Source organism: Ammospiza caudacuta, chromosome Z, assembly GCF_027887145.1.
Source record: "Ammospiza caudacuta isolate bAmmCau1 chromosome Z, bAmmCau1.pri, whole genome shotgun sequence".
Taxonomy (NCBI): domain Eukaryota; kingdom Metazoa; phylum Chordata; class Aves; order Passeriformes; family Passerellidae; genus Ammospiza; species Ammospiza caudacuta.
Genome location: NC_080632.1, coordinates 47,270,630 through 47,297,414, shown reverse-complemented (window position 1 = coordinate 47,297,414; position 26,785 = coordinate 47,270,630). Strand labels below are relative to the sequence as shown.

At 40.0% G+C, this 26,785-nt stretch overlaps 1 protein-coding gene across 2 annotated transcripts in view; it reads left to right on the top strand.

Annotated features, from left to right (window-relative positions):
* The first annotated feature begins 14,347 nt into the window (after window positions 1-14,347).
* The window catches only part of PIK3R1 (phosphoinositide-3-kinase regulatory subunit 1), a 60,066-nt gene continuing 47,628 nt past the window's right edge, over window positions 14,348-26,785 (top strand). The window contains exons 1-2 of one of the 2 annotated variants that reach the window (XM_058824497.1): window positions 14,348-14,494; window positions 18,919-19,667. In XM_058824497.1, the coding sequence (XP_058680480.1) occupies window positions 19,334-19,667 (334 nt within the window). In that variant the 5' untranslated portion in view covers window positions 14,348-14,494; window positions 18,919-19,333. Of the gene's footprint in view, window positions 14,495-18,597; window positions 18,654-18,918; window positions 19,668-26,785 lie in introns of those variants that run through there. The other variant, XM_058824498.1, reaches the window with a different exon arrangement.

Sequence of the window (26,785 nt, the reverse complement as noted above, 5' to 3'; positions counted from 1 at the left end):
AATTGGCCTATGCTGCAAGAAGAGTCATTTTCAAAATTTACAATAGTTTATTTTAATGCGTGCCAGATAGGCTGATTCACTGTGAGAATTCTTTGATTTTATTGACACTTAGAGACTCATCCAGTTCCCAGTGAAGTCAATGGATGTCCTTCCAGTCCTTATAGCGAGACTTGGATGAATGTCTAAGAAGCAGAACTGCTTCCTGTCACCTATTTTGCTCACTGAGACATACAAAAGCTCACCAATCCCCATTCTGTACCATCTTATAATGGCATTTATCCTGGAATTTGAAGGAATTGCATGATCTTTAAAGGTAGCTAGCAAATTCAAGGGGGCAAATGATTCAAACTAATAAAATCAGTAGTGATAAGCTAGTCTTGGAAAGAATAAAATTGGCATTGTTTTATTTGGTTTTTATCCAAAAATAACGTCCCTTTTCGAGTCCTAAGCCCAGCTCAACTGAATATGGTGGCTTGTCTGGGTAAAGAAAGTACACAAACAAGGAAATGTTAGGCATCTAATCTAAAATACAATGCTGTGATTTCCCAAGCAGAATTTTTAAAAGAGTAAAAGCAGGCATAACTCAACCATAAAATGTTTTGATTAGCATTGTATGTCTGTAACTATTTCAGATGGAATATTTCAGTTTACAGTGCATATAAACAGGCTTATGAAAACTAGAATTTACAAAGATGAAATCATAATCTGGAAGACTCCAAACCCAGATGACATTTGAGTCTGAAGCCAATAATAGCATCTCCTCTGCAGTGTAAAATCAACAGGGCAGTAGCAATGTTCATACTTACTTGTATGCTAGTTTACTTGCATAAAATGCATGTATACTCTACATGCTCTGATGCCATTTTCTGGAGCATGCAAAAAGAAATGCTCACATTCAGGGCTTTTTTGCACCAATCTAGAAAGTTATTGGAATAAGACTCCTTAAAACAAAAAGAGAAAGTTGCCTATTGTAAGCACAAACATAGGTGACTTCTCAGAAGTGTATCTGAATTATTGTGACATCTCAAGAAAGGTGTATAGCAGGGAAGTCTACAGGAATGTAAATGCTACCCTTCATAGAAGAATGGGAGAACCACTTAAAATGTTATTACTCAAGGTTCTTGAGAATATCTATATGCAACAATTTTGGTATGAAGAGCATTAACTAGAATTATAAAGGGGCATTTTCCATTCCCACTTTCACTACAATCTAACAAAGGTACAAAATATTTTTCTACATTTCTGTAAAAGAAGTGAAACTCTATGAAATTAGTAAAGGGAAACACTAAATTTAAAGCCAAACAAATATAGAAGTAGTCATGTTAGACTGCAAGAAGAAAGGAAGAACAGACTTCCCCCCAAAAAACAAAAAAGGGAAGAATAAAAATCGATGCCGACGCAAATGTTAAAATTTTATAGTTTTCTTACTAAAATAGTTTTAATTTCCAGTTGTATTGTTTTCCAAAGAGAAAACAAAGTCAGTCATAGAGAGCTGACAAGATTGTGTGGGACAGATTGACCGTGGCTGGATGACAGGTGCCACTCTATCACTCCTCTCCACAACTGGAAAGGGGAGAGAAAACATAACAAAAGGCTCATGGGGTAAGAACCAAGAAATATCACAAACAGATTATTGTCATAGGCAAAACAGGCTTGACTTGGAGAAATTAACTGAATTTATTACAATTCAAATTCACAGCAGAATAATGAGAAGTAAAATAAATCTTAAAAACACCTTTCCCCCCCACCCCTTCCTGATTTCTAGGATCTACCTCCTCCTCTCCGGTGGTGCAGGAAGATGAAGAATGGGAGTTATGATCAAGTCATCACAGATTGTTTCTGATGCTTCTCAGGGAAAGGAGCCCTTTCATTGCTCCCACATGGGTCCCTCCACAGGAGACAGGTCTCAACAAACCTCTCCAGTGTGAATCATTGCCATGGGCTGCAGGTCCTCATGAAGGTGCAGTCCTTCAAGAACTGCCTGCTCCAGTGTTCATGGCCAACAGGGTCACAGCTTCCACAGCAAACCTGCTGCTGCATGGGCTCCTCTATCCACCGGTCCTTCCAGGAGCCTGTTACAGCGCAGACTTCCCACAGGGTCACAGCCTTCTTTTGGGCATGCATCTGCTCCAGTGTAGGTCTCCACCAGGGGCTGCACATGGATCTCTGCATCCTCAGGAACCTCCATGGCTGCAGGGCCACAGCTGCCTCACCATGGTCTCACCACGGCTGCAGGGGAACCTCAGCTCTGGTGCCTGGAGCACCTCCTGTCCCTCCTTTACCAACCTTGATGACTGCAGGGCTGCTCTTCTTACTCTAACTCTGCTCTTCTCTGAGCCCAGTTACATCTGCACTGTAACTTCTCTTTTGCTTCTTAAGTATGATATCACAAAGGCATTACCACCTCCTCTGGCTGGTTTGGCCTTGGCCAGCGGTGGGTCCATCACACTCCTCTCTATTCCTGCTCTTGCCAATTCTCAAACAAAAGAAGACAGCTGCAATGAGAAGGACCAAGAAATTACTTTTCATGAGTCACCATATATGGGGATCTACGAATTCTAGTTGTCACTATAGGAGGGATGCAAAGATATGAAAATAATGGAAATCTGCCTCAGCTCCTGGCGTTAGTGCCGTGGCCAGCTAAGATAGCACTCACTGCTTACTCATACCACAACATCGTTAAGAAGGTTTGAGTGGACAGAAGTTTCACAATCCTAGGTGCTATGTAAGCACAAAGAAAGGTATCCTCCTACTGGGGCAGGAATTGTAAGGTAAAATGAGTGCTTTGAAAATGTGACCAGTGAGCTGAAAGAGAAGAACAGAGAGACAGCAGCTACATACAGCACACCAAAGAAAGATGCTGAGAAACAGGTCTCAGGTCAGTGTTCCTGCCTAAGAAAATAATGGGCACTTTTCTTAGACTGTCTATGGGCTTAGCAGCACATTTAGTCATTTCAGTTCTTCTCTGAAAAAAAGAGTAGCTTGTACAGGAGAAGATCATGAAAATGGCAGAGTGTGAAAATGATGTAGGTAGTATGGATGAGCGTGCATGTGTATAAGGGGCAAGTCACATCACTGTTCTTGGGTTTTGCTAGGAATATTTCTTTACTATTTCTTTATTGAGCACTATATCATCAACAGTAGTACCAAAAGACCTTGAGAGAGATTGCTTTATACTCATTACCCTCTGTATGCTCTGATTCACTGAGCATACAGAGGGTAATGATTCAGTACCAATGACTTTTAGTTATTTCTTGGAAGTACACATCTGGAAGAATGTTTCTGGATTACACATCTGCACCAACAGAGCTGAGACTGCTGGAGCTGACCAGGGCTTCATTCTTTATTCTGTCTACCAGCTACACTCATTAAAAGGGAGGCTGCATAAAAATATACTTAAAGTATTGCAGCAGGCAGTGCTGGTGATGAGGACAGATTGTTTGCCCCAGTAATCACCAGGTCTGATTTTCAATCACGTTGGTGAACTTTCAGTGGAAGCATGAACCTAAGAGTAGGGGACAGGGAAGTGGCCCCAGAATACAAAAGGACAACCACTCTTCTGAAATCCTAATTAAAGTAGCAATGACACTTATATTTGTCATTAAGTCATCCTTTTGAGAATGTTTATTAAAAAGGAGCCAAATTGTTCTTTTAGCTTGTTTATAACAATGTCTCCTATTGCAGAAGCAACTAATGTTCAATCAATAAATGAATAAATGAATGGTTTATATCTGTTTAATATGGGCTAGCCATTTGCTTAGAAAGTTCTTGATAAGGATCTTAGATACGGAAGAGGAAATTTTTACTAGATCCTTGTTCAATTATTTTTACTTTCAAAATTGTCTCAATAATATTCACAGACTGCCCACTGAAGAATTCCAACTCTCTCTCTCAGAGATAAGCATACCAACACTCAAGATGTTCTCATAAAAGATTAAAATTCCTTCCCATATCAACAACAAATTAGTCATTCATTTTCACATTCTTGCACACTGGAATCAGAAAAAAATAAATTATTAATTACTGTTATACTCCATTTACAAGATCAACTATTTTAGTTAACTGCTATTTGATGATGGCTTAAAAACAAATGAGAAAATGCACTGTAAATTTTAGCACTCTAGTATATAAAGTGGAATCTACCTGGAACAATGTTAGCACTTAGTGGCGAGATTTGGGGAATAATTCTTCAAAGAAATAACTCTTAAAACAAAAAAGATTTGCTGAGGACTTCATTTTCCTACATAGTAGTATAAAAATGGATCATAGTGTTTAGGATACTATTTCTGTGGTATTTAGTGCCTATAGGTATTTTCTTACTTCCTGTAGCGGAGAATATGTTTACGTGCACTTGTGATTATTTAATAGGTCTGTGTGGTAATTTAATAATAAAATCCAATTAAATCTTGCCTATTGACTGGATTAATAATTATGCCAAGAATATTTAACACTTTAATTCATAACATTCCAGAATGGGAATACTTTAAACAGATTTGTCTGCATTGTTTTGCTAGCAATAAACTCAAATACATAAATAAATTAATGGCTTCGACAAATATGTGCTGGTTCACTTCAGTTGAGAATCTACAAGTAGGCTTTAATGGGACTCAACACAAGGACATGAGACTCTGTGGTTTGATTCCTTTGTGGGACAAGATATGACAATAATTTTCTAAGGAGTAAAATAACTTTTCACACAGGTAAAGTAGGTTCTGAAATTAGAAGGAATATTCAGTGGAATGTACACCATCCAGATTTATCATGCAAGGTAGTGAACATATGTAAATAAAGGATCAGCTTACAATTTTCTGAAATGACAGAGGGCTGCACCTGCTTCTTAGGAGTTTCGATCTATGAATTAAAAATTGTATTGGAACATTAAAGTCGGAGAATGTTCTTTTTTCTTTATTATACATGAAACAAGACCCTAATGGACTGAATTAGTGATCCATCACAGTACCACACCAAGATCTTGTTCACCTCTTCTGCAGATGAGAAGACTCTACCACATAAGCTGTAGCCAGGTGAGCTGGACATAATGCAAGCACAGAACTTAAAGCTTTCTGCTCAGATTATAATAAAAATAAAGGTTGGTAAGACATTAGGACTGTTGAACTGGAAAAGCTGCAGATCTGCTAATTGAGGCCTATGTTCTGTGAGCACATATGGGAAGAAGGAATTTGCACACCTACTCTACTGCTATAGGATAAAGTTAATATGTAAAGTGTGAACTCACTGGCCAAAGACGAGGCTCTGCAGAATCCTAGCAGGTTTCTCAGCATTGCACTGCTCTTCTCCATTGGATCTGTGTATTCCTTGATGCATTATGGAACAGAAGTAACTGCCACTAGCTGGAATCTGACTGCAGGGAAAGCAGTGAGACTCAGGCTTTTCATTATAAAAGTCCCCAACTTGATTCTAAGCCTGACTGTCCAGTCATAGCAACAGCCCTGAGGGTTACCATTCCTGCCTTCCCTGCCTCACAGCAATACTGAATCAAGGTCAAGGTGTGCAAGCCAACAGAGGTTTTCATGGAGAATGAAGGCATAAAGAGAAGCAGCACTCCAACAGTACTGACCACAGAGGGAGGAACTGGTTGGCCTAAGCCCTTTACCTACCTCTCATCATACAGGTCTCCAGAGTGACCCTCTTTTTGCAATGCCTGTTCAAATATAAGCATAGCAGGGGCCTGGATCCCACTAATACATCTAACTACAGGATACAATCCAGCAAAAATTAAGACCTATGGATCACATATATTTCTGTGAAGACACCCCTGCAACAAAGCTACTATAGAGATATCTTTCATCTCATTTGGAATTTGTGAAAGAATGTTTTTTCTTTTTCTATAAGCACACTGGCCTCATCACCAGCATCAGCTGACATGATGAGATGTCCTTTGACAGAGACAGTCAGGGCAACAAACTGAATATCCTGCTGTCTTCATGGAAGAAGGGTGAAGTCTTCAAGAAATACTGAGGCTTCAGAATTAAAACTCCTATTGAAAGGGAAGTCTATCTCAGCCTACCCCCAGAAATTGCCTCCCCTTCTTGCCGAGGCTCACTGAGATTCCATGGAGTGGCATAAAAATGAAATTAGCACTGTGCAGCAAACAAGTTTACCAGGCTCAATAGAATTACTTCATTCCCATTTAATTGTTACATTAATGTATAGAACTCTGATACAGAGATGATGCAGCCTGACCCTGTCCCTACTACAAGCAGTGGAAGCAAATTAAGGTTGCATTGTATGAAAGCAGAGAATTGAAATGTTCTTTAAAAAATTCATATGATACTGTCCAGTTTGAAATAAAAGAGGACTCCCAGCTCACAAAAAAAACCCTATAGTTTCTTGCAAACCATAATCTCCTTGACTTTTCTTTCGAATAAGGCTCCCTACTCCATCACAGAAATGCTATTCCAGCATTCTTTGCAACATTTTACCAACCATTAGCAACAACATGCGCACACACAGAGAGAAAAAATCCATAGGGGAAGCTTTCAGTAAAACTGAGATTTTTGATGGTGAATTCAACAGGCCCCATATTCCTTCAGCTCTCCTGATTTTAACACTGTAGAGCAGTGCATGAAACACCATGCACGGTGGTTCGCTCAGACCTCCCTCTGTCTCTCCCTACTCAAAGAAGAAATGCTCTCCAAGGACAACTGCTTACAACTTTTTTTCAGAGGTCAAGGTACCACACTTACCTCTGTACTTCAATTTTCCTGTGGATCTGTATGAGCCACAGTTATGCTCTCCAGCTTCTTTCATTTTCTTTCCATTTTGAGAGATTGTTGTGGCTGCACTAAGGCACATAAATGAAATTTGAGCAAGGCACACCATGGGCTCACTCAGATTGGAGTTTCTCTGTGTGGCACTTTAGTTATGAATCTATTAAGGCATCTGTGCTGAGTGAGCATTGTGAGAAGACAACCCTGCAGAGATGCTGGCCCTCCTTGGCCCCCCATTTTCTACTTCCTGGCTTTCCAGAAAAAATGTAGACTGTAGTCCTCAGGTGCTGTGGCTAGATCTGAGACAGGAGATTATCTTCCCACAGTTCAGACCCTTGTCAGTAATTCAATTCAGACTCATACAAGAATAGCCACAGTTTCAGAACATGTCACACTGCTTTAATAGCACTTCCTCTCATCATCTTCCAAGAAAATGTTTTGCTGTAGCAGCAATTCTCCTCTCCTGCATTTAACCATGATGTTTCCTACAGTTACCTCACCATATCCCTCTGTTCCTACAGCCTATATATTTTGCATGGTTTTTCCTAAACTCAAGCCATCAGCATTTTCTGCTTCTTTTAAGAAAGTCTTAAAATGTCAAGATTTTTCTTTGTCACATTTTATGGTGATTATTGTCTCAGTCCACTTCTGTACTGAGTTCAGCTAGTTCTTACATCCTCAAGGCTATCACAAGATCTCTCTGAGATCTGATTTACGATATGACACAGTTGATGAACTACAAGTTCCCAAAATTGCTTTACTTTAGAAAGCTATGTTTAAGAAAACAGGCCAGAGAGCAGTAGTGTCTCTTAAGAGGCTGCTGACCCTACCATAAGCCCCAGTTGCATCACATCGAGGGAGTACTTTTCAGCAGAAAGTTGCATGAATACATTGCCCTTTGTAACATAGTTTCTGCTTCAGGCAGCTGGCACACTCAAACAAGGATGGTAAGAGCAACAACATAACTCACTTTCTTCACAATTTGCAGGAGATTATAGTATCTTTGCACCAGACACTGATTTTTATTTGCCATCTGAACCTATACTTGTTCAAAACCAACAAATCAAACAAACCCCATACACCAGTAACAAATACTGCTGGAGACTACATGGCTCTGTTCAAGGTTCATTTTCCTGTCTTGTGAAGGTTATTAAGAGGTGCTTCTTTTCCCAAATACATTCTGTTTCCAAAGTCATAGAGAAGTGAAATACTTGTTCTCATATGAAACTTGTAACAACAATGTACAAATTGGTGGGTAATGGGTAGACAACTACTATCCTTATCTTTGAATTTCCATTCTTTTTCTTAGACCTAAAATCTTGCTTTAAACTGTGGTTTGCTCTCCCTCCCCCAAGGCTCCCCCCGCTTTTCTTTGTGGCTTAACAGATAAAGTCAGAACAGGAGGAGGTTTCACCACTTTCACTGCATGTAAAAAACATTAAATAATTCTGTTATTCTGAGGCTTGCTGATAGTATGAAAATGACAACTGAACACCAAGGATAGCATTTTCTTTTTCTGCTAGTAACTGAGGGCTTCTCTGGTTAGGCTTTTCAGTTTAGTAAATTCCAGATGCAATGTTCTTGATATGAGCCTTTCAAAAAAATTTTATTCTTTTCCCTATTTTTTCAAAGAAAGTACAATTGAAACATTTATTCTGTTTATATTGAAATATATTAGCTCCCATGCATTTGTAAAATCCTATTTTTATCTCATTAAAAAGATTTCCTAGTAGTATATACCAAATAAATACCCTTCTAGACATGTTACATATAATGTATTCACATTCCAAGTCAAAATGAAAGAAATTAAAATTTCATAGAATCACTGACTCACAGAATAATTTAGGTTGGAAAGGACCACTGGGGGCTATTCAGCCCATTCTTTGTAATTTGCTCCAAGCATGGCTAGCTTCAAATTTAGATCATGTAAACAGAAAAAGGTTCCAAACACTAATTGTTCCTATAATTGCTTATTTTACAGTGACATTAATTTAATAGCTTTGTGACATTTTTACAGTAAGACATATCTTTTTTTAGTACAGCAACTATGCTGTTGCCATAAAATGACACAAACGCCCTACTCAGATGGCAGCAGAAATAATGATCAGTTATATGTGCATATGTGTTGGTTGGTATGCTTGTGCACTGCAGAGAACCATGATGAATCATCCTGTCCTATAGCTGAAAGGTGGGACAGAAAATCTTCTGTTTGCTGTTCCTTTGGAAGAGGAGTAGGTAGGAATAATAAAGGCAATTTGCTGCCATGCATTTCCCCCAAAAAAGTGAAAGGGAAATGTTCACAGCCTTCTCAACTAACTGAGATTTAAGGAAGCCTGACTTTCTAAGGTGCAGCTCACAGCTCCTGCATTATCATTTTGAGCTTGCTCAAATGACAATTGTCATGTTGTGTGATAATATTTGCAATAAAAAGCTTGACATGTTGGAGCTGCACCCTTAGTTAGCAGTAGAATGCATCGATACATATAATTAATCACATTGCAAATTTCTCTCCGATTTTAAAATTTGATAGCTCTGACTATCAGTTTAAACACCAAGAAATAATTTATTTATCACTGCAACAAAACAAACAACCAAACCAAACAACCAAACAAACACCACCCCCCCCCCAAAAAAAATCAAACAAAAAACCCAACCAACCAAACAAAAAACCCACCTCCTTTCCTAGTCCAGAAAGCAAGAGGATACTAAATACACTTTTCTTTTGACCCTGAATTCCTACTAGCTTCACAGGATGAGCCCTAATTTTGCATTTGCTTCCTAGTACTGTAATTGCTTGATATGTCACTTTAGATGCATTTTATGTAGGAGCAACAGCACATGTTCCTGCCTGGCAGAATCTGGATTATTCATGCACATATTGCAGTGGGTTTCACAAGCTCTACAAAAACACATCTAAATTGGCAAGCTTTCTGATGCTTGGTCTTGCATCTTACCCACTTTGAAAGAGAAGGGAGTGTACCACCTATCAAATACCCATACTGAGATGTACTGTGATAAGTGACTCCTCTGAATAATTGATTTAAGGGTCCAGGATATCTCAGAAAATTGTAACAATATGTGACACCTTCCACCTTGATGTTATTAAAGAAAGGGCACAACTCTTACTCTGTAAAAACTGATACAAAATGACTAAATGGTCTCAAGTGGAACATAATCCTAGTCTGAGTTTATTTCTGCAGAATTAAAATTTCCCTGTGATCAGTGTCAATATCAAAAACTACAAATGGCATCTTTAGGAAAACAGTCTCAATAGAAAATGCAGCTACAAACGACCCTGGATATATAGGTACATTATTACACATGGAGGTCTTATTATTCCTAGCAGTCTTACTCAGACAGAGCTGAAACATCGGTATAGATGTCAGTGCAAAAATGATGCAGTGCCTGAGAAAACTCCTAAAATTTCTGTTCACTCTGCATCACTTGTCTACACTGAAGACGTGAGTTTTACATGGCTGTCAAACCTGACTTTTCTATCATTTAGCATACAAGCACTGAAAGAGCAGAGGAGGAATTACTCATAGATTTCATAAAAAGCAGAATCTTTGTTTATGTAATTTTATATGGTTGAAAGATAAACACAGATGTTGCATTTGTAGATATTATATTTATAACATTATTTTATCAATTGTGCTGTGCTTCAGATATGGAAAAACTTGGTATATTTATATTTCTTAATCCTTACCTATTTTAAAAAGTTTCTTGACAAAATGCATATTTTCATACACTTAGTCAAAATTATGAGACTAATGAAAAAAATTAAACAAAAAGTCATCTTTCAGATAGCTGAAAATAGTTTGGGGTTTTTTTTAAGCAAAATATTTTGAAGACTTTTCATGAACACAAAGTGTTTCCTAGATGTGATTAGCACACAAAAATCTTATTTCCCACTACTTTTGTGTTTTAAAATGTGATCTAAAGCAGACTGGAGAAATTCCTTGCTAAAAGATCATATTGCAGAAGCAAGGCCCTATTTGTTTTACAATTGCAGCCATCGTCTTTCAGATATTGGGTGGAAGCTGGGGGAGCAAATTTTGGGCCGCTTTGATTCTCATGGGAAAATTTATTTAAGAGAAAGTATAATTTCTCAAGGTTTTTGCCTGCTTCTGATAATTTGTATATATGTCCACTTATAGAATCGCAGAAGGCCTCCAGGGGCCACCTCTCTTTGGCTGAGTCAGGACAACCATTGTCTCAGCTGGGCAGATATATGACTACCTTCCTAAAAATCATTTAATGATGGAGATTCCATTGCCTCTTCAGGTGCATTGTATCTTGAATAGTGGAAAACAGCCTTAGATGTCAACCATGACATGAATATAAAGGGGAAATATATAAGGCAGATTTGTCTGATTAGCTGAGATATCCAAATTTATTGCTGATGTCAGAGTTTTGGCCAGAGAGAAACCATTCTATCCTTCCCACAGAACAGAAATAAATTCAAACCAAATCACGTTGTGATGCCCAGCATGATTAGCATGCTGCTAATCAGCTTCCTTCCAGTTTTAAAATGAAAGTTGTCAGGCCTACTTCTCTGATTCGTAACGAGATAGCAAGTTTTGCTTCTTTATTTCCTGAATTTCTCTGTCTTATTTTTAGCTCATTCTTTTCCCTTACATGCTAGAAAGCTTTTAAGCAGTGAAGGAATTTGCTTTTCATGGTGCTGTTTTGACTTCTGAAACACACTTAAAGCTACATTTCTGAAGAGCAATGTTTCCTTGTCCTGGCTATGACAGGAAAACATCACCATTCACAGTCTTTGATGCTTGTCCTTCTTGTGATCCATTGTACTTATTTTGCATTTAATTCATGTCTACAATAACTATGGATAGTTTTTCCTGTTGTTTCAGGGACTCCCATTCCTTTGGGAATTTTACATGAGTCATTTAGCAATGTGTGCTAGTAGAACAGTATAACTACACTGTATGAAATAATTTTCATCTTTGGGAGTAAAATGGATGTCTGCATTGATTCTCCTCCAATTCCTTCCCTGAAATCAGCTACCTGAAAGCCCCACTGCTGTAGGATGGTATGATAATATGTAGTAAGTCACAGGACCCTCTTCTGAACTTAGTAAATGGTATGTGCCATTAGCATTCATCACACCTAAGGTATATTGCAGTAAAACTCCTCTGCACAGTCTCTTCCACCTTTGTCTATCTGCCCCAGGAGACCAGATCCAGCACTGGTAAAATCATAGAGTTATTTAGATTAGAAAAGATTTTTAGGATCATTGAGTCCAACCACGAACTTAACACTGTCCATTAATGTAGGCATCTTACTTCGCAAATGGATTTGCCTTGACATCCTATAAGAAAAGAAGGAAATCTGCCTGCTTAAAATGTGCCAGTAAAGAAAAAAAAAGGAGTTTGTTAGTTGAAGTGGAAGAGATCCTATACTCTGGAAACTCTGCTTTCCCCACAAATCCTCTGATGAGCACATTTTTTTCCTCTCAGTTTCCATACTTTAAAATTTCCTTTGTAAGATCTAGCTGAACTTTTTTCCTAGAGGAAAGGGAGCTCCCAGTGTAGATCCTCTCCAGTGCTGCATGACCTTTACCACAGAAAGTTTACACAGACATAAGATGCAAAGGCTCATATCTATGCTACTAGTACTGATAAAAGAAACTGCTCACTTTTTTATTGCCTTCTCCTAAGCAGTTTCTAGCAGAAATGCTCAAAAGGTCTCCTGAAAGATGGAGACTACAGTTGTCTTAGCAAATACATGTATGTATGGTTTGTACCTTGATGATCCCACCCTCTCACCTATATTTTACACTTTTGTCTTCTGCTTTTCACTGACCGTTGCCTTGAAAATCCTTCCTGTTTACATGCTGCCTCAATAACTTAACCTTCCAATTTCTCAAAAATATCCTCCTCAACAAACCTAGAACTAATCAAAGACATCTACATGCATTAAAGCCCACTGTAAACTTAATATGCAAAAGCTTTATGGAGTCCTTAAAACCCTCTGAAAAGTACCTGATAGAAGAAGGAACATGGTTTTCAATTTGTGCATTCTTCTTTCTGTCTCCTGGGGTACTGCTTTGCAATATTCCTAGGGCAAACCTTGTTGTATAAATTTCACCTACCAAGATTAAACATAGGAAATGATTCCTGGAAACACTGGGATACTGCTGGGATCTATGGGGAAAGAGACGTGAAAGAGCTGGAGTGACCTTGAGACTGAAGTCACAACAGACAAGACAGCAAAGCCAGCAAGGAAAGCATCAAAGTTACATGCTGCTATTGCCTACCTCTTTTGGGCCCATTTCTTTCTTTGATTGACAGAGAAAGCAGCAAGTTAGATGCTCAAGGTGAAATCCAAAGTCAGGCTCAGGGAAGAAAACTCGTCAAAAAAGCAGACCCACACACTCTGGAGAAGCAGAGGGAAGTGAGGTGATCCTGGAACTTCCCAGAGGGACTTTTTCCCTCCACCGAGGGATACCATGCCAGCAGGGAGGGAGCACAGACATCGACTCTAGCCCTGCATTTCACCTGTGGGACAAGTCTATCTCACCAGCTGGGAAATGCTACTTTGGAGATCTTTATTTCCCCTAAATACTCATTGTTAGATCAGCGCCCAGGACTGGCATTCCAACCAGCCAGGCTGCCTAATCCCCTCCAAAATCCATGCTGTTTTTGCCTTCAGCAATAGCAAATGCCAGAGACAGCAGTCTGGACAGAAGAAATGAAACATTATTTCTTAATTCTGCTTCTGCCTGCATTTTCAATCCCACAAACCCACCCTCCCCCTCCACCACCCCCCCAAAAAAAACCCTGTATGAGCTGACATTTTCCTCAAAAAATTTACTGTTCACTATTTAAATTATAGCAATGTTTTTACTTGTGTACAAACAACAGTCTCTACTCCAAAAGAAGTATCAATTTAAAAAGCAATTCTGCGTCTCTAGGTTGCCAGGTAGACCACTGAAGGCATTTTTACCATCTTCCAGGGTCTGGGTCCGGGACCTTCAAGCACACAGCCGTGCAGGGCTCTTTCACACCCATGTGGGCCCAAATCCACACGGCCACCAAGCAGTGTCGCGGCGGGAGCCCCGGACAGTCTATCGAGGGAGGACAGCCGGCTATACTGCACGGCCTTGCTCCACACACAGCCGGGCACCCGCGGCCCGCGGTGGCTGGATTGTTCTGGACTTCACCAATTTCACAATTCACCAGCGTGACACACCACCTTAACACGGGGCAGGGGGCGGGAAGGAGAAGAGAGGAGGAAAATCCCCAACGAGGAACTAGCCAGAAGCACGTGCTCCTCTCGCTGCCGCCTCCCGGCCTGGACTGGCGTCCCCGGGCTGAGGCGGCGCCCGAGGCTTGCAGGCATCTCTAGGCGCCGCGCCCGAAGCTCGCCGACGGCGACCCAAAGGCCCCTGGCCACGGCGGAGACGCTGCGGGACACCCGGCGGCGCCCGGGCTCCGCACCGGGCTGTGCCGAGGTCCCGCGGAGCGGGGGGCGGGCGGTGCCGCCGTCAGTCAGCGGCCGCGGAAGGCGGTGCCTGAGCGGGTTGGCGAAGGCGCCGGGGGCGGGGGCAGAGCCGGCGGCGGGCACGGCACCGCCGAGGCACTGAGGCGGCGAGCGCGGTGGGGAGCGCGGCGGGACGGGCGCACGGCGGAGAGTGGGGCGTCGCGGCGGTAGCTGCTGCCCGCCGGTGGGAGGGAGGTGGTGACGGCCCCGCCGCTCTTGCTGTTCCTGCTGCTCCTGCTGCCACCGCTGCTGCCGCTGAGGTAAAGCGAGTCCGCTGCAGCTGGTGCTGGCCCTCGGGCGGCTGCCGGGGGCACGGGTGCGGGGCGGGAGGGGGCAGCGCGGGGCCGTGCGGCCGCCCGGAGCCAGGGCACCGGCCGCCCCTGTGGGGTGACAGCGCGAGCGGCAGCGCCGCCCCGCGCAACTTTTTCCCCCGTGCCGGGGCGGGCGTCCGCTGCGGCCGAGGCCGAGCCCCGGGGATGGGGCAGCCTGTTCCCTCGCGGCCGGGGGCGGCTCGGCCCGGCGCTTCCTGGACGGGCAGGGCGAGCGGCCGCCGCGGGGCTGCCCGGGTGGCGTGGGGAGCCGGGCTGGTACCCGCGCCGGGATACAGCCCCCCCGGGCGGCGAAAGGGGTGTCCGTAGGGAGCGCTGGGGCGGGAGCGGTCGGCTCGGCGTCCTCCGTGCCCGGGCCTCCGCCATCGAGTGCCGGCTCGGTGCAGCCCTGCCCCGGCGGTGGAGGGACAGCAGGCACTGAGCAGCGGCCCCGGAGAGCGGCTGCCCTGCGGCGGGGACTGCGTGTCGGCGCGGGCTCCGGAGTGGTTAACCTGCCGGCCTCTTCAACGGGACGGAAGTTCAGACTGTACTGCTTTCCTGAGTTTTTTCATTATCACCTCCCTTCGTCCATAGTTTGCAGCCTTTATAAGGTCTTTGAGATGTTTCAGAACGAGATGTGGTGTATAGTGCTTACAGTACTTATTCAATGTGTATCTGTTTGGACTCGTTTAAAGACTTGTGATAGAATCTCCACAGATTCAAAACAATTATTTCAGACTGTAAACGGTATAAAGGTATTACTACGTGATACATCACGGACCTCACTTTCTTGCAGAAAATAGTGTTCTAAAGTGGTACTTGGTCGTCTCCACTTGGAGAGTATATTTCAGAGAAAGCTGCAGTTTGAGTCACAGGTGTGTAGACACCTAGTGGGGAGAAGATTTTGGTCTCCAAGCAAATTTCCCTGCTTACCCCACAATTCTCATTATTTCAGTGTCCCCCTGAGTATGTTAGTCAGCTCTTCTATCTACCAAGCTTATCCTGCAATGGATAAGCAGGTAGGATTGCAGGGATTTCTCTAGGGATTTTTGGAAATTGTTTGAGAGATTGCACTGCAGGAAATATGGTTATTAAATTTGTTAATATAAAGGTGAAGAAAATCTTTGCGTCTTATACTAGGCATGCTGTACCAGTAACAGCCCACCCTTCTGGTATCACTGTGCATGCAAATGCAGTGTAGAAGTTTTTATTCTCCAGCTCCAAAGACATGATAGCTTGTGTGGGAGGAAACCCTTGGGTACCAGTGAAGTGGGAGCCAGATGTCTTTTTTAACAGGGGAAGAAAGGGAGGGAGAAGGGGCAGATTTCATGTCCCCTTTGTTTTTCACCTAAATTCGTAGGAATGTCTCGAGTTTTTCTGTTGAATATTAAATTTTTTCCCTACTGAAATGCTCAATATAAACGATTCTGCTAAGAGATCAGAATTCTGCCTGAACTCAGGAATCTTTTAGTGGCATCATGCTCTTAGACAGTAAATAACAAACAAATGAACATTGATTCTCCTCCTGTACTTCTTCTTCCTTTTCCATTTGACCAGCCAAATGGAAATCCAGTAATAAAATCATCTCAAATATAGGAGTATTTCTTCCCTGAAGTGTTTGGTTTGTTTGTTTCAATCTATTTAAGATGGTGTTCAAGCTATATATTTTAGGACCAGTCAGCTTGAGTCAAAATGCCTGAATGTAGAGACTGTGTAATTTCAATTGGAGTAAAAGGAATTTTTTTTAATGCAGGATCTTAGCCAAGCACTCTAAGAGGCATTTTGCATACACTGTGGTGTTACTGAGGTGAGGAAAACTGGTGTTTGTCCCTGTGTTAGATCTATATGCAAGGCTCTTGAACTCTGAGTCTTAGTTCATCCCTGAACCTGAGACACAGTAACAATAGAAAAAGGCATAAATCCAAGGAGTTCACAATGGCTGACTCACAGGAGTGTCTCCAGGTACATGAACCGTAGATCAGGAGGGCAGATCCTGGGTACTCTGTACTGAGGGTGGTGCTGATAAGTGAGCATGAACAGGTACTGCAGCTCTGAGCCCCAAGGAAACTTTGCTATCATAACTTCATTGAGTTTTTCTAACGGTTTGAGTTTTTAAAATATGCTTTAAAATTGCCATAAGAAGTTCTACTACAACATTTCCAGTTCTGTATGTTCAAGAGATTAATAAGAGACAGAAGTACTCATTTTAAATATATGGCCATAAAGTTGCTATCATACATTTGATAATAAAAGATCAGAGGAGTAGGTCAAGTCAGTTGAATTATGCAGTGTTTAGAAGACTTCGTTGGCTGCCAAAATGCCCACAGGCAGTAGGAGTTAAATAAGTAGTTGTAGCAGAGCACTTGTTGAACCTTCCTTAAAAAGAAAATAAATATTTCAGAGTATTTAAAGTAGTCAAAGTGGTAATTTTCTAGCAGGCTTTGCTGTATGCATGGTTGGTTTTGATTGGAAACATTTGTATTAATCATAATGCTTGGATCAAAACTGTTAAAGTGCATTTTTTTTTCTCTTGCTACATGAAACAGGAGAAATCCATGCTTTTGTAAAGGCTTCTCTGCTATTTAGTTGATACACTGGTACCTGTACTTTTTCCACAGTTTTTGTCTGTAGAATTTTCTCTGGTAGAAGAGTCAAAATTAAATATAAGTGAAACTATTCATGCGAATTACAAAGTCTGTGATATTTGGTAGCATCAGTCAGGTAGGCAACATAGTTTGGTTTTTCAGAAGTGGCTGCAGAAATCTCTAATTAAAACTTTGGTGTGAGCTGGGTGCCTAATACACGTGGATAGATTTGCAACTTGTTAAAATAAATACTTATGTGCAAGCTTTTTGAAATAGGAAGTCTAATTCAGGCCCACATAATTCTTTCCTACAACAAAAACTGGTTGCAAGGGATGATAAGGAAGTTCTTCTAGAACTCAACAAGATTTTCTTCTGTGTTCTGTCACGAGAGATGTTGTGCAACATGCTTCAGGGACCTGATGGGCTGAAGAGGAGCCACATATAAATTAGGGATCAGGTTTATTCACTGGCACAGAAAGTCCATATGCGTTCCTATAAACACTTCTTAGCTTGTCAATCACATTTCAAAGGACTTGATGACTGAGGCATTAGAAAAAATGGTATGGAAAAGAGCTGTCAGATGTTCCCTGTTCCAGCCCTGTCTACTGATGTCTCTTTACAGTGTAAAAAGAGAGTGTTTTACAAAAAAAAAAACACAAAAGGGCTTTCTATACATTGAATGCAAAGTACATAGTCAATATTTACCTGCTGGTATTACACAGCTCTCTCAAGTCTTTTATTCAGATGTAGTTTAGGACTTTCATTGCAGCTTTGTGTAGTTAGTACTTTCTGGTTTCCAGTATAGCATTTCAAATTATGATTTGGCTTGTCTTTTTAAGTAGATGTAAATGAGTAACAGTTGAAATAATATTTAGAAAGCTTTTACTGTTCTATATGTCTTCAAGCAACTGTTCTCTAAATAGATTTGGGTTTTAGTCATATTTTTCTTTTACTTTATGGTTGGGCAACCTTGAGCTAAAAGTTCAGGCCTGTGTTCTCTTGCCTTTAATGTAATTTAAGCCTGTACCCTGATATTTCACTCCTGCTAGGGCTGCTTAGGTGGTCTGGGTGTGCCTGTTTCAGTTGCTGATTGTTTTTCTAGTATTATACCATAAACACATTAGAAAACATCTGGAAGATGGGGGAGTGGTAAAGCCCCTCTGTAAAAAAGAAAAAGGGGAAATATGGTAGTCATCAAGTAAAAGTTATTTTGAGTCTTTGGTTCTTCTACAGATTACAAGAAGACCCGTTCCTCCAAAAGGTTTTTGAAATACAGGCGTCAGGATGGGGATTGTTGCCCATCCTCACCCTTGTCATAAAGAGGAGGAGACTGGATACCCCAGTGGTCAATGCTAATTACAGTAAGCTCCTCCTCTGTCTTGACAGACCTTTTGTGGAGAAGGGGTGTGGCTGTCTGGCTTCTGGAGATAGTATATAAAGTCTTGCTGCCTGGTTAGATACTGCACTAGAGTGGAGAGGAACAGCTCCAGGGCTTAGCCCTCTCACTCTGAGGCTTTTCAGTAGCTGTAAGTCACAGAGAAGGAAGTGTGCCTCATACTGCAGGGTTACAAATTTGGTTCAAGTAATTTGACATATATCCTTTATAAAAATGCAAACATTTGCTGTAGATATTTTTTGTGCTCTTGCTTGATTTTATTGTCACATAGGATTCTTGTGTGGGACAGAGTCTTTGCCAGGGTTGCAGAAAGCTTAAGCCAGAGGTAGAATCCCAAGTTCACAATCATCAAGTGAATGTGAAATGATTTCATGACATTTCTCTTCTCTTTCCAGGAAAAGCATGTGTGCAGAGTTTGGTGGCAGAATATTTAAGGTATGTGGGCAGTCTGTGGCAAATACATCTGAAGAAAGCATGACTGGCTAAAGAGTCGTCTGAACTTGTGTATGAAGACAAAGAAGTGCTGGGAAGCCCAGGAAAAGAATTAATTGGAAGAATATTGCTAGACACAGAAGAATTGGAACTTTTAACTTCTGCAACAGACAGTGACTAAGAATATATACATTGGTAAAAACATCAGCAGTGAAAAGGCAGACTGTTTTTTCATATCTTTTGGATTTTATTACTTAAGAGACGTTTTCATCATCCCATTTAATTAATCTTGAATTTCTCTGTACATAAAACTATAACTGGACAATTGCATTTCAATACTGTTTAGTAACACTTTTGAATGTTAAATCATTTGCCAAGATGAGTGCTGAGGGATATCAATACAGAGCTTTATATGACTACAAAAAAGAGCGAGAAGAAGATATTGACTTGCACTTAGGAGATATATTAACTGTGAATAAAGGTACCTTACTAGCACTTGGATTCAGTGAAGGGGAAGAAGGAAAGCCTGAGGAAATTGGTTGGTTGAACGGCTTTAATGAAACCACAGGGGAGAGGGGGGATTTCCCAGGAACTTATGTAGAGTACATTGGAAGAAAAAAAATATCTCCCCCCACTCCAAAGCCTCGTCCTCCTCGGCCTCTTCCAGTAGCACCAAGTCCTGCGAAAGCTGAATCAGAGAGTGAGCAACAAGGTCAGTATTCAAAAGGTGCATGGTTTCAAGTATTTTTGTTTCACAGTCTTGTCTGAGTGTACTTTCATGTATATGGCACCTGTTGGTTACCTTTTTTTAGTGTACAGCTCATTTCAGTCAATTAAGAATTGTTTCTACATTGTAATGTTTAGCTCCCACACTTTGTAGTTTTGTATGGTTTGTCTCAGGCACAAGGACCAGTGACTTACTGTGAGGTACATCTCACAGGTTAGAAAGTCTGTTTCTAATTCTCCACTCTAAAACCTTAAGTGGAAAATGAGCCAGTTAACATTTATTTTAGGTTTCTAAGAAATGGATGGAAGTATTTCCTTTTGTGGTTCATCAAACTCACTATTGAGAAAGTTCTTGGTGAGTCCAATACTATGCATTCTAAATAAAAGCATGTTCTTACCACAAATCTTTTGCTACCAGCAGAAGATAAATAGTCTCATCATGGGGGGTTACCTGTGGCCTTAAAGGTAAAATTGAATAATTTAAAATTAAGAATGAAATGATAATAAAGAGAAATTCAGATTTATAATTTGGGGTATGGCATACAGTAGAAAAAGATATCCTTATATGAAAAAAGGTTAAACAGAGGAAATATCTTCCTAAGTTGCTTTTTAAGCTTTATTTGCAACAGGATGCTAGGCACAACTTGGAATTTTATCAGAACTCTTCTGTTAAGAGAAGAAACAAGTCTTGTCTTTTATAATTGGAAAATCTTTGGGGTAAAAAACCAAAAAAACCCCAAAAAAATTCTTTCTCCAAGAGATTTTGTCTCTTTTACCTACTGACATTCAAATTTGGGTTTTACAGATCAATAAGCCAAGTACATTTTAGAATAGACTTTACAGCTTATTGGAGAAGTCTAGACTGGCTTTTAATTCTTCAGCTTCTAATGCTTCATAAATTCTCTGGGTTTCTAACTGTAGGTAATAAGAGTTGTAGTATGTGGTCATGTTCATTACTATGGTGTCACTACAGTGACACCATAGTAATGAACAGTATCATTGCCCTTCCTACACAGAAATGTTTGCAGCATCACTTGCAAATTTGTGGGATCAGTTTATCAATTTTCATCCCTTTGTGCATATTGTAACTTTATATTCAGCTGTGCTGGTAACCAGCAAATATAAGGGCAGAAATATACAAAAATGTATGTGGCAACCAAGTTAACCTGGCAGAAGCATTTCTAGGTTGGTGGGGACTTAACAAAGAGTGAATCTGCAGTGGTTTATACAGCAGTGTTCTGAAGCACTGCAGCAGGTATTCCTTACAAGTCTGCAGTGCCTAGATGTAAATCATTGTTAGGATGAAGCTGAGGGCAGATGAGGCTGTAGGGGATTTTAAGTTGTGCTGTCCCTATCTCTGAAGTCCTTGAACTCTTACCTGCTAGTCATTAGAGCCTCATGTTTTCTCTTTCATTGGCATAGTTCTGAAAATAGAGTATTTCCTTTTAAAAGAAAAACTATTATATCTTTGATCATTCTTTTATTGGATATTAATTATGCTGCTCAAGTGACACTGGCTGTTTTCTTAGCCCACCTGTGGAGGTAGTTATCATCATCCTGTGTAACTGCAGAAGAAATATGTTTTTTTGGATAGACACCTCAAAGTTGACAGGTTATTTTGAGAAGCAGAGAATGGAAAGAAAATACCATTCTTTACATGTCCTGCGGTGTGGTGAAGCAACGAGCGTCCTGGCTTTGATGTTTATTGGTTTAAAAAGTAGCACTTTGTAACTTCTTTAGTTTCTGTGCTCATGCTTGCTCGATGCTTCTGTTCGCAGCACCATGCTGTGAGCTGGCCGCAGCACTGCACTGGGAAGTCCTGGTGTTAATCTTGCTGTTTCCAAGCCTGCCTCAGGACTGTGTTTGTAACAGACATTTATGGGAGTTTCAGCTGCTGGGAGTTACTTTGGGAAATTCTGCTGCAGATTTGCGGGGGCTCTGCTTATATGTAACCTTCTATGTGAAATTTATTGCCTGTAGACAAAGTACTATTTACATACAATGTGTTTATTTTTAATACCATCGGACTCTGGGAATTGGAAACAAGAGAATGTTCTGATTTAACTGAGAATCTTCATCTCAAAGCCTGTGCACATAATCCTGCTGTGTTCTAAAATGCTTAAGAATCAGCTTGCAGTCCAACCTTGTTTTCTTCTGATTAAAAAAAAAAAAAAAGGACTTCCCATAGCTGGTTTTGAATTAAAGATTTTAAGCTTCATATAAGAGGCTAGACACCTCCATAATGCCCTAAGACCAGGGATTAGACCCTTCTGAATAGAAATTTGAACTTCAGGCTTAATTACGTTTAAATAAAGTATGCTTTCCTAAAAGAAATTAGGAAAAGTAATTATAAGTAGTCTCTTTACAGATCTTTTTTTCCTGAAGAGATCTGAGGCAGAGAGTGCTTTGAATCTTAGAAGCAGACTTGGAAATTTACTGAAATAGTATTATAAAAATCAAAATGAAGGTAAGACTTTTAAGTTAGCAAAATGCTACAAAAGTTAGGGTAAAATCAGAGGTGAGGACAGAAATACAGTTCAGATAAAGAACAATGTAGCAATATATGTTTGATTTTCAGATGGCTTCACTATTTTTGTTTGTGCTATTTGGGGCAGGGAATAGCACAGTTAACATTGTCCAGCAGCCAATGTAATGGGCAGTAGGCCAAGAGATTCTTCCCAAGATGATACTTCTCTCTACACCCTTAGAGTGTATTTCAAATAAATTAAGGTGTAGTGTGAAGTTGCTTGACCAAATGCAGTCAAGTTTACATTTTCACTACTTGAAAGTACTGTGGATTAAAATGACAAATTAATGGGGAACTGTAATTTAAAACTACTTAAACGTACCTCATTTATTTGTAATCTGTATCCTTTTTTAATTCTGTAAAGAGGGAATTCTGTATGTACTCCTGTTGCGTATATGTTGAATAAGAGTATCAGAAACTTGCGATTTCAAAGAATATATATGCATAATCAAAGAAGTTCCATTAATTTGCCATATACCTAGGTTTATTTTTTGAAGAAAACTTTTTAATACTTAATTATTGAATGGTACTTAATTACTGGATGGTTTTCCCCCTTGTCTTTATTAAGCCTGATCACTTGCTCATCAATGTCCAGATTGCTTTATATTGGGTATAATTTGCAGTATTTAAGCACAATGCTGCCAGTACTCATAATGCTCAGAAACAAATAATCATAGACATCTGAACACACTTTGCAGTCAAGGAGGCTGTTGACATGGGAAGAGGTCTGCTCATCAGACCTGTCTTACGCAGTCAGTCTTAAAAACAGAGAGCTTCCTAAATGTTAAAAGCCAATCTGAAAACAACCCCCCCCTTGCTGGTGGTCTTAAGTTCCATTAAAACACTTAACTCTTTCCCCATATTTTTATTTTATTCATCACTTATTTTAAGTTTCTTGAACCATTGGTTAAGACAGGAATTAGCATTCCTTGGCTGAAATGTTAGGACTATTATATTTTGCCTGTCTTCCCCTTTTCTTTGTCAGTAAAGAATTAGATTTAGTCTGATTTTTGGGGGATTTTTTTAAAATAGCATCTGAAAAGACATAAAAAGAAAAGAGAAACAAAAGCCCCAAGAAGTCTCTAGCACCTTCTAGTCTCAGTGTCAGATGATGTAGTGTCAGAGCTATGGCAAGGCAGATGTAATTCCTCTCACTGTTGAGAGATTCCAAGTGATCCAACATGCCACATTTTTTTCCCAGACAAGGGTGCCTGGCTGCTGCTGGGAGGATTGAGGTACTTGCAACAGTGGAGACACAGTAGAGGGTCATTTTTATTCCCCCCAGCAGATATCTGAAGTTTATGTGAAACAGTAAAGATTTCGCAAGACTGGGTTTTTTTCTCTTGGAATGATTTTTTTTTATTTTAATTGAAGCTACATTAGGCTGGTTCCTCTTGCTTATCCCAGTTTTCCTCAATTCTTTGCAAATGGAAAGTGCATAAGCTGTACAAAGTTCAGATACGGTTTTCAAACGTTGATTCAACTCATCTGATATGGCCATATATATTTAGAGTTAATTCATACAGTATCATTTCCCTACCTGTTTTGTGAAGGCTGATCTTAAGCATACTTTGGAGCATTAAGCTTTGATTTATGGACTGAAATACAGATTTAACTCAGAATGCTAAATTCTCACTTTGAAATGAAGATCAGATTGCAGAAGGGCAGACCAAAACTTTATATGAATAATTTGTCTGGTTTGCTGTTTTGGCACTTCCTGTAACTTCCTGTATAACTTAAAAGGGTTGTTTATGTTGACACTTTGTACTATTTCAGCTGATTTTGAGCCTAAAAATAATCTGAAGCTCTTCCTTCTTGTGGTGAAACTATAAAAGAGATTTTTTTTTTAAAGAAAAAGTCCAAACTTTTTTTCACTCTTCTTCTAGAATAGATACAGATCATCAAGTTACACAAAGATAATGACACATAACATTTGGAAACTCTTTCCTTTCACCAACCAGGTTATGCAATATCTGATAGAGTTCCAAACTGACAGAGGGCATAAAACCGTTTGTGCATGGTTTAACCGAGTGTGTTGTAGGATTTGTTCCTTTAATTTTGCTCTAAAGCCAGTGTAACGATCCATTTGTGAAAATTACTCAGATTTGTGTATTGAGGGACATAAGAGTGAGTGAAATGCAGTGAACCTGGAGCCTCCATTGGCAAGAAAACAGTCATCTTGGATGATTTAGGCAAATGGAAAAAGGAAATTATGAGATCATGAGCCACTATCTCATGACATATACAAATGGTAAATATATTTACCATTCAAGCCAGAGCCCTTGAATTCTTTCTTTTTAGAACCAGTTGGAGTATAAGCCTTTGCCCTGCTGCAGTTGTCAGAACTTCATTGCAGACATGAATTTTCACGTCAGTTGAGTTTGACTTGCACTGGGAAATGGGGAAGTTCCTGCTGTAAAGCCTTGCTGGCTGCTTGTGATAACACTTCTAGGCAAATTTCTAGTTGCCAGATAAGTGCATGCATCTGAAAACAGAGTCCTTGCCAACTGCTTTATCACTGATGATGGCAAAGATTTTTGCAAGCTCCACTGAAGTGAGATAGAACTTTTTTTTTCACAGCGATAATATCAGGGTTGATAATAACTAAAAAAGCCTTTATAAGCACCACAGGAAGCACAGGGATAGGCTTTGCAAGTTTGAGTACAAACTGCACGTGGAGAGAGGGCCTGGGCAAATTCATGGTTGATGCGTGGCCCCACCTGCTGGTACAGGAGGAAGGAAGCAAGAGGGAGGAAGGACCTTCAAACACACTGTCTTCCATGTTACATTTTAATCCTCACAGGATAAAAATTAAAGTGAGAGAGAGAGCTTTTTAAAATTATTCTTGAATTGAAAAATAGATATTCCTGTGAAAAATATATCGCTTGGAGTACACAGAACCCCCTTTTAATCCTCAAGGTTGATCTTAGACTGAAAAGGCTTGTGTTACTGAAATGAATCTTTTTTCCCTGACTGTATCAATCTAATTAATCTAACACATTATTTTACACATTTTTGCATTAAGAAGCTGAAATAATAAGACACTCCTGTTTAGCTGCTGTAACAAATATTTGTCTGTTTTGTGTCATACTTATTTTAATATGCCTTTCTGTGATTACAAAGGCGTCACTACGTTGAGTGACTTTGCTTACATTTTCTTAGCCTTCTGTTATACTGATTTAGTCTGCTAATACCTTGTGCTGACATGAAAACTGGGGCAGATGTAAAGCATGGCAAAGGTGAATTGGCCTACACTCTTATTGGAATCATCTTTGTCCTGTAGCTGTGATCCAGGAACATCTGAAAAAACCTTCACTGGTTAGCAAATAGTTGTTACTTAGGCTTGCATGTGATAACATCAGTTTGTGAGTTTTAGCAATACACGGTACTAAGTGTTTGCCAAGAATGGATCATTCAGCACCCTGAGCAAATAACCGTGCCCACTTAAATAGTTGTGTGATGCCATATATGCATCCAGATTTTCTTGTGTGAAAGAACACAAGTCTGTAACTGCAGCTGGCTGTGCACTGTTTCACATCTGCGTCTTACCAAAGCCACTCTCCATGATGAACATCCATGAAATCAATCTGAAGTCTAGAATACAAAGAACTTCTTTATTTTCATACTGGAGAAGGGTATTAAGTCCTGAGAATACTTTGGTAAGAATCTAAGTGCTTGAGAGAACTTAAAGAGAATTTCTGGCTTAAAAAAATAGTTGGTTAATAGTTGCTAACTTTTGTTCATGTCTTCATCAAAATACACGTCTAAAATGCAATTCTATTTTATGATGGTTTCATTAAGAGAAGGTGCTTGTGTAGATTTTTTTGCTAGGGTTTTTGTTTTTGTTTTTCTTTTTTCTACTGTCTTGTAGAAATGCCTGCACCCTTGCACATTGCCTGAAATCTTTTCATAAAGTGTTAGCAGGTGTAACCTTTTGTACTAATGAGACTGCTTTTTGTTCAGTCTTTTATAAATGCTGTATGCTGCAGTCCACAAGGGTAGCACCTAAATTTTGTTCCTTATTTTCACATGTTGACCCACTTTATAAAATAGTTTGTATGTAAAACAGCATTAAAAAATTATATTTAAGCTGATGGCTTTTCAGGTAACAAGATTCACAAGGCAGATTTTCAAAAACTCACTACTGCCTTGATCCAGGGAAAGATGTGATTGCATATGGTTTCTACACTTCAAAAATGTCTTTTGAGACTGTCTCTTACTTCAAAACTACTATGTAAACTATGACATGAATAGTGAAAAATGTCTTTTACAATTTAGTTAGCTGTCAGACAATTTTCTCATTCAATCCACTAATGTTTGTATGTGCTCTTCATCATTTGCTATGCTAGAACATTTCCCAGAGGTCAGTATCTGAGATAATTTCTTCACTGGAGGTTGTGGACGTTGAGAGCAAGAAGTAAGATCTGCCTTTGGTAGGTCTAAACATGCCAGTTTCCATCTCTGCTGGCAAATCACTTGGTGGCATCTGGGACAGGAAGATGCTCCTGCAGAAGGGAGACCTCTTGCAGGAATGGCAGTTACTTTGAGTCCATTTACGACGCAGCAATTGTATCTTT